Genomic DNA, 19,526 nt, shown 5'->3' with positions numbered 1-19,526 from the left:
GGATAGCTGGTCAGTGACTTCTTCCAGCCTTACATATGCAATTACACTTCATGTTTGCCTGACTCTCTCATACGCATATACACATACATGGCATAACATTAAATAGCTAACATATACTTGCAATGAAGCTGGAGTAAGTGATTATGATTTTTTGTTTTAGCCTGTTTGTTGAAGTTATTGACTGATGAGTTTAGGGGCTTTAAAAGCATAAGAGGTGATCAGAGGCTCAATCTTAACAGACTGGTACGCAACAGTGTTGAAGGTCGGATTCTGCCACATTTATAATTGCAGCCAAGAGAAATCAATGGGAATACTTAAAGGAAGCAAGCCATTAATTTCTGGAAACAGAATCTGTACACTGTTTTCTAACTTCGCAGTCATTCTCTAATGGTGTGGGAAATCAAAAATTGTACAGGCCTTTTTTTATAATGTGTTGATCACTATGTAGGTCTGTGTAAAAATTTTCAAAGGGAGGTTTCATTGTCATGAGAGTCTCTTTTGTTGGCACTTAGGCTGACATATCTCTATTGCTGCTCTTTTAAATGTGCCCTTTTAAATGCACCCTTATAAATGCTCTGGGATCTCTTAAACCATCAGTCATGGTCCTCTTCTGACCAATGGAGAAATGAATTTTTCTGACCATTTGGGTAACTCTGTCCAGCACTGAATTTGCACTGTAGGTTTAATACCTCAAGTTCAACTGGAAACAGAACCACCACACCAATACAGTGCTATGCCTGAGCTATTTTAATCTGTTTCTTGATATACTCAGCTTAGGCATTTACTTGGCACTGCATTGCACAGTGTAGACATACCTTGAAGCAACTATTATCTAACTGGAAGTGAGCATCTGAAAAGAATACTTAGAGCTGTATGTATAAGGGAACAGAGTTTCGTTTGCTCTCGAAATCGATCTTTTTACTGAAGATACTGAATTCAATCCTTGGGGTAAAGGTAAACCTCTTAAGTAATACATAGAAAAATAAAAGTTGGTAAAAGGGAACATAGTTATTTTGTCTTGCATGAGAGAAGGGAATTGGTATGTCTGAGGCAAACCACTCTGCAGTGTAGGCCACAGGTTCTTTTCTTTGTAGTCTGTGGTATACGGCTGAAAGAGTAAAATTAGACCACTAGGACTGAGTATTTTTGTTATTGTAATACAAAAGAATCCCAATGAAATTGAGTTAATTAAAGGAAATTGCAGAATTCCATTATGGAGAAGAAGCAAAAAAAGCCAAATATAAAAACCTTTAAAGTAATATTTTCCTAAAAAATAGATTGCTATCCATCACTGAAATAATATTTTTAAACCAAAAATGTGACAGAGTATCTGTTGCTCTGTTTTGGATGGTCAGTTCTTTGTTCAATAGAAAAACTTGTTTGGATTATTCTTGTTTATAGTTAGGGTTACCAGTGACCTCTCAAAATGTCTCCCACTTTACATTAATTCTTCCTCTGTTTTCTTCCTTGTCTTCTAGAGTGTTGGTTTCAATCTCTTGAGTAAAAGTGGTTTACAATTTATTGTGCATTTCAGTCGTATATTTTGTTTTGTTTTTGTTGGGGGGAATAATACAATGTTTCATGTTCTTTGTTAAGAATTCTTCTGCAATGAGAATTTTTTGAACTAATAGATAGTTAACTATCTGCCCTGTTTTTCAGGCTGCCCTAAATCTTAATCATAAGCCTTAACTTAAATGCTATAAAAGTGATATGATTTCAGGCCAACTGCAAACCACTTACAGGCAATGAAGACACTTAAATAATTTCCTTGGAAATTTCAAGTGGTATAGTATCTTCCATGTGACTTCTGATGTTTTAGTTCTAACCCGTTGCACATGGGCAAAATTCAGTTCTACTAGATAGGTGCAGGAGGGAGGAGAACTTGAGGGTGTAGGTGAGGTGTTGGAAGTGGCATAAAGACAGGTCAAGGCATTTGCAATGGCTTGGGAATGCAAAATTATAGGAACTTTGGGTAGATTGGGCTCTCTTTTCGCTGGGATCAAAAGGTGGCTCTGCTCATAAGTAGTCTCGTCCTTGCAGGAGGTCCTACTTGTTCTTCTGTGCCTGTGAGGCTGCGAAGGGATGAGCCAGGTCTAGCTCCTACGGTGATGCTGGGAGAAAACAGTGAGCTGGATTGTGAGGGCAAGAATAAGTATTTACAGTGGAGAAGAGGATTTTTTAACTGTCATCAAGAAGAGGGTACATGGAACTGCTATAGTATGGTATAGTTAGATGTGACCATGGAGAGAGTGATGACTAATTTTATGCTTTATGGTTGAGATTTGAAAATTGCATTAGCACAATTGAGGTGGCTGTGAACTGTGGGAATTAACGTGAGAATGAGAAGTTAGAGAAAGACAAGGAGAGGTGAGAGGTTCTTGAGCCAGAATTCCTGGAGAAAAAGTAACATGCAGCTATGTGGGGCCTGTTTTCTGCAGGTGCATTTCCGTAAGGTGTTCTGTTGTAATTTTATATATGATTAGGATTTTCCTGTCTTTTTAGTCTAATGCATATCTTTAATGTTGTAATTAATCTAAAATAATTCTAGAAATGGAAGAACTACTGATATTTTTATTCGAGTGTCATCTTTTCATAGGCTTTCTGCTGTGTCTCCAGTTCTGTAGTATTTTAATGCATATACATAATTTGAAGTTACCCTTTTGAAAGTATGTGCAACTGAAAGCTATGGAGTTATGTTCAAATGTGGTGATCCTTTCTTCGTCTTAACTTTCATATCCAAAGAACCGAATTTGTGGTCATTGTATTAACATAAATTTCTTCTGAGTGTTTATAAGATTAGGAAATCAAATCACTAGAGATCCATGACCAGAAAGCTCTAAAAATCTGTAATTAGAACAAAACTTTAAAAGAAAATGTGAAAAGACATAGGATCACTGAATCCCTCCTAATACTATTCAGTTAGTTTGTTAAAGGGGGAGAATATATAAAAATGGACTATGCTTTTAGTCCTTACGTTTTTATCCTGATACCAATTCATTGCATTTTCCAATAAACTAAACAGTTCTATGGTGTGAAATAAATTACTTAGAAAATAAGTTGGGAGTCTTTATGGCTACTACAGGTGGTATTGGGAGCAATGCTAAATAACTTATTAAAACTTATGTTTATAATAGCTCAGCTTTTGTGACTTTCTGTATGAGTATGATCTTTCTGTGAACACCGAAAGGATCTGAAACTCCAGGTGGTAGACTGTAATTTCATACTTGGCGAAGAATGGTTCTCTTTTAGAGTAATCTAAAAGCAAAAATGTTCCTTGTCTGATTTTTTTTTTCTTCAGACATTGTACTCACATTAGTGAACAGTAGAAGATGAGAGATTATTAGGTTCTAACTCGTTACAAAGTCATACACAATCTAATGGCAGTTGTGAAAACATGAAACATGACTTTAAATCTGACAGGAAGGGAAGGAGATGAAGTAAATCCAAAGGATGCACCTGCCACTCCCTCATAACTCTTCTCTAAAACTTTGCTTATGAGTTCCAAGGATTTGGGGTACAGCTGGTTTTACAGTGTAATGAAGTAGTGCCTTTTCCTTGCCTGAACGTGTGACAGAAAGGTAGTTTATGATGCTGTGAATTCCCTAGTTTATTTAACAAAACGTAGTCTACTGGAGTGTGCATTGTGAGTGTTATCCCATTGAAATTTCCTTATTTCTCTTCATTTTTCAATCATTCCTTCATTAAAATGTCCATTTTCTGTTTCTGTTTTATTCTCTTTGGGAGTATTTGCACCATGTGTAGTTTTGAAAGGGAGTTGCAGGCAATTACCTGTATGTATAAAAGATCTTGCATACAAAGGTAATCAGTTTGATTATAAAAAATGTTTAGAGAGCATATTTGTAAAGCATGTTTTGTTAAAAATTTTCCTTTGTCAGTTATTAATTATTTTTCTTAATTTGTATCAGAATTAGCTCCTTGAGCCCCAATAATAATGAGCTCCCACCCTAAACTGTAGGGATTTTACGAATGTAAACTTCTGAGATAGTCTGGTTTTTAGAGCTATTTTTTCAAGCACACTTGCAAGTATATTAGATGTGGTACTGGTTATCAGCTCTGTCTTCATATACCTTTTTGTGGTGGCCCTTTCCAACCCGTCCTACTATTGTGACTGGAAAAGCGCTGTTCTAAAATCAGCCTTCTTAGGCTAAATGAACAGGGAGTTTGTGATACTAAAAAGAATCACAGTCGTGGGGTTTGTATGTGTTTTCATTTAATGTAGAAGTTCTCTGAGATGATTGCAAAATATATATATGTGTGTGCTTCCTCTGTTTAGCTCATGGAGGCTGGTGCCCCAGCAGAGGCAGCCATACTTTGGGAGATTGCAGGACACCTGCCATAAGATTGGGGCAGATGTGAAGGAGATTTGCAGTTCTAGAAGCAGGCCCAGAGCTCTCCCCACCTCAACATCTGCTTTGGCAAACTCTTACTCATATTAAGTAAATCTACGTTTTCTGTTAACATACAGCTGCTATATTTGTTTTACTAATAACAGTAGTCATTAGATGCTTTTGTATAGTGTTTCTAGTGAAAGCAGGTTGCTGGCAGCTGAATTAATTTTAAATAGTTATTTGAACTTTACTTTTAAAAAAATGCAAATCTGCCTATGGGTGCAGAAGGGAAGTGAGGGGTTGTTTTCCTAGGGTATGTGTTCTGCCAGCATCTCACTGCTTTCTAAAAGTTCCAATTACTACGATGAACTTCATACAAGAACGTACGTAATGTACGTAAAGGAAAGTCAGCACTTACAGTAGATTAAGTTTTTGTTGGGAATATAGTTGATACATCTGGAGACACCTTGGAATTTCCCAGTCGATAACTATGGATTGAAATACTGTTGCAGTTATGGAATATCATCCATTCTAACAGGATTCAAAACCATCCTCATCCATGTTGCAGTACCAAAAGTAGTCTTTGTGTATAGTTTAATTTTACACTAAGTTTGAAGAAACCAGCTGAGTTTTATGAAAACGGTGTGTTTATCTATTGGAAAGTTCTTTGGAATAATTATGAATTAGCTTTCAGATTTAAATATTTTAATTAAAATATGTATGTAAGTAGCAATCACTCTAAATGTAACTGGATTTTTATTTCTGAAAAGCAGTGATGTGTGTCTTTTAAGTGCAAGTCCCTCTCTCTCATATGTGTAATACTTATGTCTGTATAAAGAAGGGAAGCTGAAGATAAAAATTGGTTGACTATACTATATCTCCCATTTCAAATTTTGCGTGATTGACAGAATTTTTGTTGGATCTATTGGTTTTCAGCAGCAGCTGCACAATTTTCTTCTTGTGTATTTGCAGGCCTCTGGGAGCCTGTAAAGCTTTGTGCATTGTTGCAGGGAGCTGCAGTATGATACAGGATTTCACCATCACTGTCAGCTCTCTAAAATGTGATTTTCACCATTTTTCTGTTTCCTGATCCTTGCAAAAAAACCTGTCACCTGCTGGCCTTCCTTCCACTCTCCTCCCCCCTCCATACACTTTAATTATTCTTAATGCCTCTGTAGATGACTTACCCATCTGTTGTGAATTCTGCAATTAATTCTTAATTAAATGGGATGAAATACTGTGTCTTCAAGGAACACTGGAGCAGATTTCCATCTACAAAAATAGGAAAGAAGCATCTAAAGGCACAACAAAGGCTGTTCTACTTGAGTTTAACATTAAGGTGTTTTTCTTAGCAAATGCCACAATAAAGAGTTTTGGGTGGAGTTTTGAGTTTACTAGTAGCAAGACCTTGCCTCTGAATTATATCTTGCTCACAAAACATTCAGCCTCTAAAGCCCTGACTGAATTGTGTCTTGTTGTTACTAAAATAATACTAATTTTCTTCTTTAGACTCTTGTATTATGAAAGGAACTTGACATCCTTTTTCCCTAACAGTATCTTTATATGGCATATATAGGAGCAATTAGAAACATATACTGGATGTATTAGAGCTGGGAAGGGTTGGGAATACAGCCAGTGGTCAGAACTTCCTTTGTGGTGTTGCTCGTTTTATTTGTGTGTGTGTTGGTTTTTATCAGTGTTTGCCGTCAGGGTATCTCTAATGCTGTGTGAAGCCTTCTTGGCTTTTACATCAGCAGCCTGGTGAACAAAAAAAAATTGTCTGTTATCCAAAAAGTGCTGATCCTCAAGAACAGGAAGTGTGGCAGCCTAAGCATCATGGGATTAAAGAAGCTTTTGTATCTCTGGCTATTCAGGTTAGGCAGTCTCATTATTAAGTTCCTGAAATTATAGTGGCTAAAATTCTTAGTCTAGTTTTTCTTTGTCATTGTACAGTAAAATTCACTGATGATTTTTTTTAAGATAGTGAAGGTGGTAAAGCATCCGTATGATCTAAGAAGGAAGAATGACTGAACACTGAATGACTGAAATTTGATATCCGTCAAGTAAATCTGACATGAATATTGGGGCATACAACTTTACCACCAATTAAAAAAGAAGAAATAAAAAGGAGATTGTATATTTTTCAGTAGAGCTATTGTACTTCTGTTGACATTTCTGGATGTTTGGTATGGATTTATACGGCTCTAAGCAGTAGATTTTTAGGAGTGGTATACAAAACAAGCTTCAGACAGGAATTTTGGGATATAAAGAGGTGGGTTTGGTGGGGAGTGTTGGTGGGTTTGGTTTGGTTTTTTTTTTTTAGTTCTTTGGATAGAATAACCGTTCATCTCCAGACTTTAAAGTGGTGAACACTCAGGCTTTGGTTTCATTGTGACCACTTCAGCTAGCACAGAACTTCTTTTTGGATAAGATTTTACCAGAGCCCAAATAATTTAAAACTGCTTCTCTTGGGAATACTTTAAAGTGATGGCTGTAGAAGACTAGTTGATAGGAAGACTGTGTTGAAATCTAGGGCTATTGCAGTCCTCCTTATCATCATGGCTTCAATCCTATAAAAGTGACTCAGACAGAAAGGGAATAATTCTTTTTAGCTTAAACAAAACAGAAGAAGAGTCAATTCAACAGAATAGTCAATTACAAATACATTGGCATAAGAGGAAACCTTGGTGTTAAGCTCAACTGAACTGCCTTTCTAGAGGCTTTTAGAATACTCTGGGAAGAAGGATTAATTTTGCAGAAAAATACATTCTACTGTACCTATCATTATAGGCTCATGCCTTATTCCAAGCAGCAAAACTGAGTGACTTTCCTGATTTTTTTTTTTTCCCCTCTTGCATAATCTTTACTGTTTCCTTTTGTGGCTGGTAAAGAATTCTGAACACTTCTGACTAAGCATCTGATGTTGACAGTGACTTTTTCTTTGAATAAGAACTGGTTTAGTTTATGTGTGTTTTATTTACTGTGAAAGAAACTTTTTCCCAACAGGTCACAGACAATCCCAAATGCAAGATGCATCAAACACTCAACAAAGGAATGTTCTAATTGTCTCCTACTTATTTTATAAAGATGTAATGTATCTCAACTCAAGTTTAATCTGTGGTATTTCCTCAAGAAACTTAGCTAAAATCTGCAGAGAAAGATTTTGTATTCAGCTATGGTTTCTTGCATACTTGATTCCATCTACCAGATTCCAAGGGTAGGTCAATCAATCAATCAATCAATCAGGTTGGAAGAGTCCTCTGGGATCGTCGAGTCCAACCATTGCCCTGACACCCCCATGTCAACTAGACCATGGCACTAAGTGCCATGTCCAGTCTTTTCTTAAACACATCCAGAGACGGTGACTCCACAACCTCCCTGGGCAGCCCATTCCAATATCTAATGACCCTTTCTGAAAAGAAATGCTTCCTAATGTCTAATCTGAACCTCCCCTGGCGAAGTTTGAGGCTGTGTCCTCTTGTCCTATCGCTAGTTGCCTGGGAGAAGAGGCCGACTCACGCTCTGCTACAACCTCCCTTCAAGTAGTTGTAGACTGCAATAAGGTCACCTCGGAGCCTCCTCTTCTCCAGGCTAAACAACCCCAGCTCCCTCAGCCGTTCCTCATAGGTCAGACCCTCCAGACCCTTCACCAGCTTGGTCGCCCTCCTCTGGACTCACTCCAACATGTCAACATCTGCACAGCTCCTTTGAATAGGGCAGCATGATTTTAAGTGATGCATTCAAGGATATTTCTTTGTCCCAGAAACTTGTTGATGATTCTTTGATATTTTAGTAGGGAAGCCATTGTGGGAGATCTTGTGGTATAGCATTAATCATCCTGCGGAGACTAACTCATATTACTGCTCTGACCATCAGAGCATGAATTCTTGCTTCCATGGCTTTCCTATATAAAATATTAACTATTTAGATGAAGATATGCAAAGCAGTGTAATATTTTTCCATGAATAAAGAGGGAGATAGCAAATCTATTCATCATGACGTGGAATCAGCTTCTGAAATTAATTTTCAACACCAGATATTACTGTTCTATCTGTCAATTCCCTGTGAAGATAGGATGAGAAATAATTTTTAAAAGACCTTGTTACAAGTCCTTCCTTTTCAGTGTGACTTCTGTGTCGACCACTTTAAGTAAAAGGATCAGCAAATGTAAAATCTTACATTTTGGAGCGGATAGAGGCCAAGCTTCTGTGTTGGGCACGTTTGTAATTATGAGACGTTCTGTGTGTTAAGGAAATTCAAGCAGGAGAAGATGTCCGTAGCCAGGCCATTATCTGTGGCTTTCTGTTGAAATAAGGTCACATGTACACTGCTTAGATGTACCAAAGCTTTGATTTGCCTTAGGAGTTTTGTTCTTTTACTGTTTATACTAAAGAGTAACTGCCTCCTTTCAAATGGATGTATGTAAGATTTTTGCTTGGTTGCTCAGCCTGTTGCAGTTATTAAGGTCTCTTGCACAGCCTAGCCAGAATAATTTGAAAAAAAAAAAAGGACTGTGAATACTGTCACTTTCCATCACTTCTAGACTAGTGAAATTAAAAACATCTCTAGTGGAGTATAATAATCTAGGAAAAATACTTAGTATTGCTTTTAGGGACATTTGTCATTAAATCAGGCTTTTATTTTAATGTTAAAGAATATTATACTTCCTCTAAGTATTTCCAAATGGCCCATTGTGCTAAAAGAAAAGACTGTAGGATATGTACAGGATCAGAAATTTTTGTGTCTGTTGAAAAGCTAACAACAATGTTATTTTGATGGTATTTGAGAAATGTGCCTCAGACTGTGACCTGTGATACCTTGAAAGAAACTTCCATTAAATATTAACTGATGTTGCAGAGATATTTTGGAACTTGCAAAGGATTTTTTTTGTGTTGCTTTTTTTGTATGCTTCCTAGAATTGGCCTTATATGTGGTGTAAGCCTTAGAAATTACTTGAAAGTAGACAATAATACTCTTATCTATAGCTGTTAAATTCATCCACAGCCATTAAAACACCCTAACAATGGGCACTCCTGTTTTTCTGTTCTTACCTATTAAAAAAACCCACATCTTTGAAAAAATTACATTCTCTTGTTTCTGATGCACTGGAGCTCCAGTCTTTCATATTCTCAAACAGAACCCAATTTTACTCCCAGTGAGGGTGGTGATACTTACTGGTTTTGCTAAGCCCTACCTAGATGGAATTCAAAAAGAATTGCTGTCATCCAGCATGCTGTGTTCCTTTTCGTGTTGGCATCATCAGCAGGTTTAACAAATACCATCTCTTTTCCATCGTCAGTCTTTCAATGAAATCAGAAGTAGTATTCTACCAGAAGAAAACACAGTCAGTAGGTTCTTCCTGGATGAAGCAAGACGTGAACTAATCTTTTCTGAAACTTGCTTTCCAGTCAGCTCTACACACATCTGATAATAGTTGTATCTAAATTATGTTTCTGTAGATTGTTTTGCTTGGTGCTCTCACAAGATATTGCAAAAACCTTTCTAAAGTGAAGATAGGACATATGTTGCTTCCCTTTTATTTGCAAGGACAGTTATCTAATTTCTGTAATGATACTGAAGAAATGCAGTGTATTCTTGATGAATCAGTCTAGGCTGTTAATTGTAGCTGTGTTAGATTCTAGGAGCACACAAGTGGTTTGCTTATGTTTTCTGGTGTGGAAACTCCATTTAAGTTAGTTATCTGTAGCTCTGTGACAGGTTCTTTTTGATGAAGCTACCTGTGGGCACAGATTTGATTAAATAGTAAATGTAGCTCACTGAATAAAAGCAATATGAAGCTAGTGCATGTGGTTTTCTTAACTTTCAAGTGTAAAGAGAAAAGAGATTATAGAGCCAGCATCTGAGAGAAATGGCTCTGAAGCATTGTGAGTGTGTTATGGAGAATTAACATTACCCTCTTTGCCCTGATGCCTTTTTTGCAGTAAGACAGATCACGCTGCAGGAGTTACTGTGTTGCATAATTCTGATAAGGTAGGATCAGAATTTTTGTGCGTTTTGACCTAGCCATCTTTTTGCTTTCAGCTGTGTGTATGGCCCAGTGAATGTGTCTTTTGTTTCATTATGTCCACCAGTGATATGATATATGAGCTTAGGCAAGTTATTGTACCTTTGTCTACCTTCTTTTCACTGTTTGATGTTAGGCTGGCAAGAAGACCTGTGTGTAGATATAGAAGGCAATCAGCTGCTAAGGGCTTCCATTATTTTTGCTACTGGGACCTGTCATGTGCCCACCAGCCCACAGTGGTGAGACCTCCAGGGACCATTCCTGCCAGTGAAACAATTTGTGTCACTGTTTCTCCTTTTGCAGCTGAGATTATTGGTTCTTCGTTATGCAAAGATTTTGATATGTGACTTAAAAGGTGTGAAAAAGTTGGTCATCTCTGGCCTAGACGCTAAACAGTTTTTCCATGACTTTTGTGTTCATAAAATGATTGCTCATCACCGTGAGACCCAGCTGCCAATGTGGTGTTTCAGATAGATAAACAGGAGATGTGAAATGGTCACAGATCATGAACTTACGTGCTCAGTTCTCATAGCCTCAAATACCTGATTCTGAAGCTTGCTCATCTGGAGGTTTCTTGTGAGACTTTTCCACAAGGGAAAAAGTAAACGTTAAAATAGGTAAAAGTGACTGAATGGTGATGTGTTAAAACTAAGATACATCCCAGGTATCTTCAGGGGAGAGATAAGGAGCATGTAACCATGTAACTGTGGCATAGGGAAAGAGTTGTCACCTGCAAAATTGTATACAAAGTAGAGAGTTTGCTGGCTTTGATTGACTAATGGATGTTATTCTAATAACACTTTGAAACCGGGGCATTTTGTGTCTATTTTCTGTGTTAAAATGGTAAAGAAGATAGTTGGCACAGATCCTAAAGTTTCTCATGCTGTTGTGAGAAACTTGCTGATCAAGAGAATGGGCGTCCTGCATCTTTCCCACCTTTTCTTCTTTCCCAGAATGGTAAGGTTGATTATTTCTAGTATTCACAACATCTTTACTATGTCAATCATTTGTATCCTGTAGAATAACGTTAGCGACTGGTATGATCTGTACCTGCTTAGCACATTCTTATCTTCATTTTTAGCTGTACATCCTTGACCCCTGGACCTAGCTGTGATCGGTTTAAGCTACACATCCCTTATGCTGGAGAAACACTCAAATGTAAGTTAAAAACTATTGCTGTTGCATCTTGGCCTTTCTTTCAGTAACAGCGTTCTATATCATGTTAAGTTTTCCAGTGTGTCTAACTAATTTAATGAGTTTTAAGATAACTGTTAGTTGTTTTTTCTTAAAGCTTCAGCTCAAAAAACACACAACTGTAACAATATCTAATTTTTAAGATAAGTTTACAGCCTTCCTTGATATCACAAATTTGAAAATGAGTCCTAAAAGCCAATATTCACAAATCACCCCCCAATATTTCTAATAAAATGTTATGACTAAGACAATCTCATGAACATTTTTAGACTCACTTATGATTTGTATATGTTTTGCATTGTTTCTTTTTTCTCTTTTAGGAAGAATTATTTATTAAGCTCCAATAAAAGAAGTCAGACTGTTATTTTATTAGGTATCTCTAAACAGTAACTGGTATAATTGACTAGATTAGAGAAAAGTGATTTTGGTTTTTCTGATTCAGTAGTGTGGTTAAATCCTCCTTACCCTTGGAGGATCTGTAGATAGCTGGCTTATTTGCCCACTCTTTAATTAGTCTGTGTTTTGGTTCAAAGGATTAGGATAAAGTTTGCTTTTGTATGTTTTTAGAAGGTAAAAAATACTTTTATAAACACTTGAGTTGCTGATAATCTGCGGATGAAAATTTGTAAAGTTGTGTTGTGTTTTACCTCTAAAAACTGAAATATGAGAGAGGATGAAGAATTTCAGATAGTAGTAAAATTTAAAGCTTGGCAATTTTAGATTTAGGGCAGCACTGGTGAAACCACATCTGGAGCACTGTGTCCAGTTCTGGTCTCCCTAGTACCAGAAAGGCATGGACATATTGGAATAAATCCAGCAAAAGACCACAAAGATGATTGAGGGACTGGAACATCTGTTGTACAAGGAGATGCCAAGAGAGCTGGAGCTTCTCAAGAAGAGAAAGCTCAGGGCAAATCTTATCAATGTGTATAAATACCTGATGGGGGCAGTGAAGAAGGTGTAGCCAGGCTCTTCTCAGTGGTGGTCACTGAGGGGAAATGATCACAAATTGAAATAGAGAAAATTCCATTGAGAGTGTAATAGAAGAACTTTTTTGCAAGGATGGTCAAACAGTGGAACGGGTTTTCCTCAGAGCTTGTGTAGCTTGTGTATCTCCATCCTTTGAGATACTCAGAATCCAACTGGACATGACCCTTAGCAATCTGTTCTTGTTGACCCTGCTCTGAGCTGAGGGATTGGCCTAGGCACTCTCCAGAGGTGCTATCCAACCTCAGCTGTTCTGTGAGTCTGTGAAAATGTGCTATCTGGAGGAGCAAGTACTTGGTGTGAACAGAAATGTTAAACATTTAAAACGCTACTTTGGTAATATCCATTTACACTGCATCATACACATGCTATAGCTCTCTAAGACATTTTAAATATTAACAATGTTGTTGTATTCCTTCTGTAGTAGTTTTTCTTGTCATTATGTAATGCACTGGAAGCCCTTCTCCTGTATGAAGAGAATCAATATAGTTAAACTTCTTATCATTAGAAGTACTTTAAAGCTTCCATTTGACACTTAAAAGGAAAGTTGTCTTTCTCAGAAGTTGGTCTGGAAGTTTGCTTGTGTGGTCAAGAGAGGAGCTAGGCTCCTGTATCAGTCTACTATGACTATTTTATCTATTTTGAAAGTACAAAATCATGGCTCAAGAGGCTTACTAATCATTCTTTTCCAAAAGATAAAAATGGAATATTAAGTCCTAGCTAGCAATTATTTTAAAAAAAAAAAAGAAAAGATGTGGCTATGCATTTGTTCAGAATTGTCAGTAAGTAATAGTTGTATTATATGAAGCCAGCTGCACTACCAAGTAGAATATTTGTCCTTATTTAAACTTTTTTTAAAAAAATGTGATATTGTGTGGCAAACTCAACCTGTTGAGTCTTGATGTGTCCTGCAATGTGTAGTAGATACTACTTGAGACTTGTTTGATGACTGCAATCAAGATGCAGTGAAGAGAAGCTTCATTGGATGACGCTTTAAAAAATGGAATCATATTTTCTATGGGACTGTAGTAACTCATTTATCGCCATACAGGACCCTTTTGTTACATTCTGACAGCTTTAAGTCTTTACTTGTTTTTAAGTAAAGGCTAGAATTGTTCCTGATTCATAAAGGAAAATTAGTAGACTAAAATGCCCATATGCAAGGACATAGGCATGCAGACTACACTAATATACTAAATGACTGTATTCCAGTTAAAGTACCTAGAAATGTGGTTATGGACTATGCATTAAATTTCAATATTGAGAAATCAGCTTTTTCTTTTTTTCACCCCAGTTCTTATATTTTGACTATGACGTAAGCAATTAAACAAAACGACTGTAATGCTACTGCTCTTTTCCATCTTTGCAAAACCCAAAGCACACATTTTAAACATGCTATGTATTTTAACATGACCGACTGGAAGTGATGTAAACAAGTCTATCTTTTCCAGAGGTACTAATAATAGCAGTGAATTCAAGTAATAATAATCCTCCGCATTTCAGCATTACATGTTTGAAAATGCTGTGCATCTCTCAGTCTCACAGCATGTGGAATAAATAGTGAAGCGAGCAGATTCAAGAAATCTTTAATGATTTTGTATTTAGATCTGTAATGATGGCAGGGGAAGACGGCCATGGTGTGCAACCAGAGATTTGTAGATACTTTGTTGTAGGCTGTTGCTAGATATGTTATCTTTCAAGGGCAGAATATTTCTGCAAAGGAAAGTTGCGAAATCTGCCAGAATAAAAAGATTGGCTGAAAATGTTCAGAATCTTCAGTGTATGGTCTTCGTTATGTGGTGCCCAATACAGGCTGAAGTGTGTAGTTCCTTTGTGGTTTGTGTTACATCCTCCTTGCAACAGATCAGATCTTTGCATATCATCAATCATAACCGCTGCCACTGCACAAATACCCTAGTATGAATCCTAGTGTGTTGAAAACTGTTGGTATGCTACTTTAGAGAAGTGTAACTGCATAGTCACAGTCCTGTTTTCCAAAAGACCAGGAAGTTCACTGTTTTTTGAAAAAGGGGAAAGTGTGCTTGCAGGCAATGCCGTGGCTGACTACCTGTAAAATAATTGTTTTGTTAGCTTCAGAAAGATCAAATGTCCCATGAGTTAAGAATGGCTTGTTGGTATTTTTAATACATTTTCTTGAGATCCAGTTAGCTGTTTCATTGTTTTTTTTCAGATGTCACGTTCACCTTATGCTTGCATGTATTCTGAGCTGCTGGAATGTTATACTGAACAGTTACTCAGCTCCAGCTGGGAACTGTGGAGACCTTGGAGATGATATCCACAATTTTATACTGGAAAAAATATTATGTCAGTGCTGGAGATAAATTAGTTTGTCGTACTAATTGTCTTCCATCACACTTTAGAAATTTTTAAATGGTGCTTTCAGAGAGACACTTTTACTTTATTTTCTTCTGTAAGGAAAACCATAAATTTTGTGTTTTCATGGCCAGAATGGTTGGAAACTTGAGCCTACTCTTGCTAGACTGTTGATTAAAATCTGAGACAGCTGTATTGTTTTTATTAGTTCATCCAGCACTCAACGCTGCTACGTTAAACTAGGTGCTTTTCTTTATATTTGAATTTTTCAAAGCTCTTAATAGGAGTTTTAACTCCAAGAAGACTGACTCTTAATATCCTGTAAGAGGTTGAATGTGTGTTCCAAGGACAAAACTTATTCTAAGCATTCTGGTATGCTGAGCTGTCCTTTATTGCTAACTGGACAGCCATATCTGCTAATTTTATTCCTTTTTGGGAGAGGTATTTGTGTATTTTGAGGTGAAGTGTTTTGTAACTCATGCAGACATATTGGTCTTCCTTGCTAAAACATCAAGGCAGATGTCATAGTAGAACTAGTCAGGATAAGCAGAGTTATAAGCTGTAATAATCTTTATAGAATAATATTAATAATTAAAATACACCATTAAGAATCAAGTATTTGGTCATTTTGTCATTGCAATTTTGTTTCAGCAAACCCTGGAATCTCTTTGTTTTGGTTTTCCATTTTCACTCAAGCTTTCACTGCTTCTTGCTACTAAGAGAGCCTGACTTATTTTTTTTGCCTGTGCTCTTCACATTTTCTTTTTCAGGCACTGATGCCTCCCTCCCTCTCTGTCCTTGAGTGCTGTCATCTGGAATTTCACGGTGATTAAACAATGTGTTGCCCTTGCGATGCTACTGTTCTCTGTGGCCTCTTGAACTCTAGTATTTTCATCTTCTGTCTGATTTTCAATGTTTTTATGTGAGTGGATTACAGCTCTGGGTTCTACTGCCACCACTTTGGTTTCCTTGATCCCGAAGAACGTTTCTTTTATCTCGTTTGAAGCTCAGTTTTTCTTTTTTTTTCTTCTGATTTCTGTTTCTTAGTTTCTTACTCATTTTAGTTATAGGCCTTAGATGGGAGGAAATCATAGTTTTGCTGCCTAACTAGTCTAAGAATATTGCCCAAAATATAATGTACAGAATTTCATCTGCTTTTATTCCTGTGATGGAACTCTTTCAGTAAGTTCATCTAGTCTTTCCTGTGGCTTTCTACTTTAAGGAATTAATTAGAAACAAATAAAATTATAAATATGGAGAAGAGCCTGACCTCCTTGTTGCCCTTTTAAAAGCTGCTTTGCAAATTTGTTTGCTAAACACTTGTTTATAGTGCCAATAAATGACTGTAAAAATGGTCTTACAAGTTATTGAAAGATTTAAGATTCTCATAACTAGGTTGCTGCAATGCATGTGTCAGTCTTCTGTGCGCCATTAGGTTATTTTGAACCCGTTGTGGTTTAGTTGAGGCTCTTCGGGGAGGGACCTTTTGGTTGCTGTAATTCAGGTTATACTTAGGTGGTATAGTAAGTGTATGTATACTTAGGTGTATGGTAAGTGTCTTTTTGCTGGGTCGTGCAAAGTACCAAAGATTTTTCTGGGCAGCATGTTTTCTGAAGTTTTGCTGAGTCTTGCTTTACGTGGCAGTAGTAATGAAACTTCTTCCTTTGGTAACCTGTTTGTTATCTAATGAATGTGCCTAATGGGAAATGTCGAGAGAGTCTAATCTTTTTATATTTATTTCTTCTTAGAATACAAAGTTTACAACAATATTTTCCCCTTTTAAATAATCATTTTTCTCACACTTGGGTTGTTTGGTTTTCTTTTGACCCTTTTCCTTATGTTCTGGACTTCCCTTGAGCAAGTAAATGACACAAGTTTTTGCAGGTGTAAGTCTTAAATAGTATATTTCTGCATCAAGAGAAGTGACCTTACAAGTATCTATGTACAAGTGTGGACTTTCAGAGGTTTAAAAGATTTTAGGTTAGGCCTCCACATTGGTATTACCATAGAGCCTTCCTACTTTATTCTTTCCTCCTTTCTTCTCCTGTTTGGGCTGCAGTTACTTGTGATGGTTTACAGTCCATTTGCTTCAATGTATTTGTCCTTCACTTTTGCCTTTTCTCACCTACCCAGTGTCTCTGTTTGTTATAACTTCTCCAATGTTGACTGTCTTTAATTTCTACCAATATCTTACCCTCTCTTGTTCTCATCTTTGTCCTCTTCAATTCTAGTACTAAACTTTCTGAGAAAGCAGTTGCCTGGCTACAGAAGTGCAAGTAACTAAGATTGTCCTGCTGCTTTCTTGTTCAGCTTGGGATCCAACTCATTTACTTTTACTCCATTTTTTGCAGATTTGCCGACTTTACAACAGAACATAATTCCTCTTTCTGTATGCAGTCTTACACCTCTTTTTTTTTTATTTTTACTTTCTCCTACAGCAGCATTTGTCAATTGAAGTTAAAGAATTCCACACCTGCAACCATTTGCCTAAGAACCAAATAACCATTGTGCAAATACTTCTTGTATATTTTTTCTTTTATTGGAAAAGTGGGACTTGATTCACTTGCCTAGCTATAGGTGTCTAACTCTGTTTGAGGTTCCCTAGGGTGTCTTGCTTGGCCTTTTCAGCTGCTGACCCAAAGGTCTCTGTAAAAAATCTTTTGTCATAGCTGCCATAAATGTGCCCTGAGGCATCTCAAATGACACTAAACAACTTGGTTAAGCAACTGAACCAAGCTCATGGAGACTGGGTCCTTTGCAGCTTTGCATGCAGTGGAGTAGCTAGGATTTCTTCTGGAGTGTCACAGAGGTACAGAGAAGAGTTTTTTTAATGCAATCAAATACCTTTTTTTCAAATTGTCTTTCTATTAAGAGATGTCTTTGAGTTCTTAATACTGACTTTTCTGCCTTTCCTTTTCTGATACCTTGATTCACGTGTGAAGTCAGAAATGAAGCTCAAAAGCGTCCTGGCTTCTTGCTTCCAGATGTTGTCTCTAAGCTTCAGGAATATTTCTAACTGCAACTAAACAACCTGTAGAAAGTTGAAGCTACACCTGTGTTACTGTAATGGGGTTATTTTTTATGGTCAGGTGAGCAAAGGTCCCACAGTATTCCCAGACACCTTTTGAGGGTAGCTGTCCTCCCCTGTGGGCAGATGTTCTGCTTCAACAGATCCTTCTAAGAGGAGCTTCTGAGGTTTAATTATCCTTCTGTACTTGAGAGAAGAATAACCTGGCAGCAGCAATACCGCAGCAAAAATAGAATTACTCCTGTATCTTCTTCCAGTACTAGTTTTGTATTTACCAAAGTTGTATTGTCATTTCAGGAACTGTATCTTTCTTGCCAACCAATTAATAAGAGACTCTATAGGTAGTGTATTACTATATTTGACTTAAAGCCTGTAGAGCAAAAATCTTTAGGGTGGAATCCAGTGACAAGTCAGCCAGTCTGCATTTAGTTCATTTAAATCCGTTCATAGTGCTGATTACGCTGACTTAGTATCTTGGTTGCAGATCGTAGCGAATAACTGATTCTTTTTGAATCTGTAAAGGCAATTAATAATGGCTGTTTTAGGTAAGAATTTGTTTATAGAGGGGGTGATGAGTGGTTTTTGTCTACAATTTGTGTGGCTAGTAGAAGAGACAGGTCAGCATTCTGAACAGATGAATAATATAATTCTACTTACTATCTTTTTAATATTCAACAAGAGCAGTTTCTTTATTTTCCCCAAACTGATTCTGCAAATAGGACTGATCACTTGCATCAACACTTTTCCCTATTATCTGTGAATACATTTCATGATCAAGTTGGATTTGAATTTTTTTATTTGTTTCTTAAAAGCCAAATGGGTTGATCTCTTTCATACGATGAATTCCATTCAGATTGGTCTTATTCCAGGCTGTAGTGGACACACATGTTTACTCTGTATATTTAGTGCTGACTCAGAAATTCTTGGGGTCAGAAAAAGCTGAAGAACATAGATAACCTTTCAAAAGTAGAGTTTAAGAAGTTAACTGATATGTAGCATCCTAATTTTGCTGCCTTTAGGTAATTGGGGATGTTAATGCCGTGGCACTATCAGTACAACATCTTTCAGACCTACCAAATTTACACAATGGTTGAAAAAAAGAAAGAAAAATACCCCCAAAATGAAGTTATCAGGAGAGGAAAAACTGTATATAGGATGGGCCAGTGGAAAGCAACTGTAAGGATTTAAGAAAACTCTCAGTTTCAGAGTTACACCTATCTTGCTTGTAGTCAGTCCTTACCGCTTTGTTAGACTTGCTTATGCATTTTGATAGATGAGAAAAGAACAGTGTGTGTGTGTTAAAAGAAATGATAGATTTAATTATTAATATTTCTATCTTTTTGTCTGTTGGGAGCATATTAACTTTTCCTTTGAAATCCTGTTAAGTAAAATGCTTCAAAATTTAATGCTGTTTGCCTGGGGAGAGAAAAGGAAGAGAAAGTAATGGTTTTGGATAATGAAAAGCAAAAGATGTATAATACATCCTTTTTCTTCTAACTTTATCCTTGATTTCGTGGCTTTAACTTTATTGAAGTAATTTCAAGTTCTGCAGGAGTATTTAATTGGAAATATAGTTCCACTGAAGTAATTACTGGCTAGTGCATCTACA

The 19,526-nt window shown here is 36.8% G+C and overlaps 1 protein-coding gene across 1 annotated transcript in view; it reads left to right on the top strand.

Moving 5' to 3' along the window:
- Positions 1 to 19,526, top strand: part of BABAM2 (BRISC and BRCA1 A complex member 2) — a 176,354-nt gene that overhangs the window by 10,702 nt on the left and 146,126 nt on the right. Inside the window, exon 3 of the mRNA XM_068416036.1 lies at positions 11,456 to 11,532. Within this exon, the coding sequence (XP_068272137.1) occupies positions 11,456 to 11,532 (77 nt within the window). The remainder of the gene's footprint in view (positions 1 to 11,455; positions 11,533 to 19,526) is intronic.

This window comes from Nyctibius grandis, chromosome 1, assembly GCF_013368605.1.
Source record: "Nyctibius grandis isolate bNycGra1 chromosome 1, bNycGra1.pri, whole genome shotgun sequence".
Classification (NCBI taxonomy): Eukaryota; Metazoa; Chordata; class Aves; order Nyctibiiformes; family Nyctibiidae; genus Nyctibius; species Nyctibius grandis.
The sequence above is the reverse complement of the archived record's forward strand: the minus strand, read 5'-3'. Positions and strand labels throughout refer to the sequence as shown.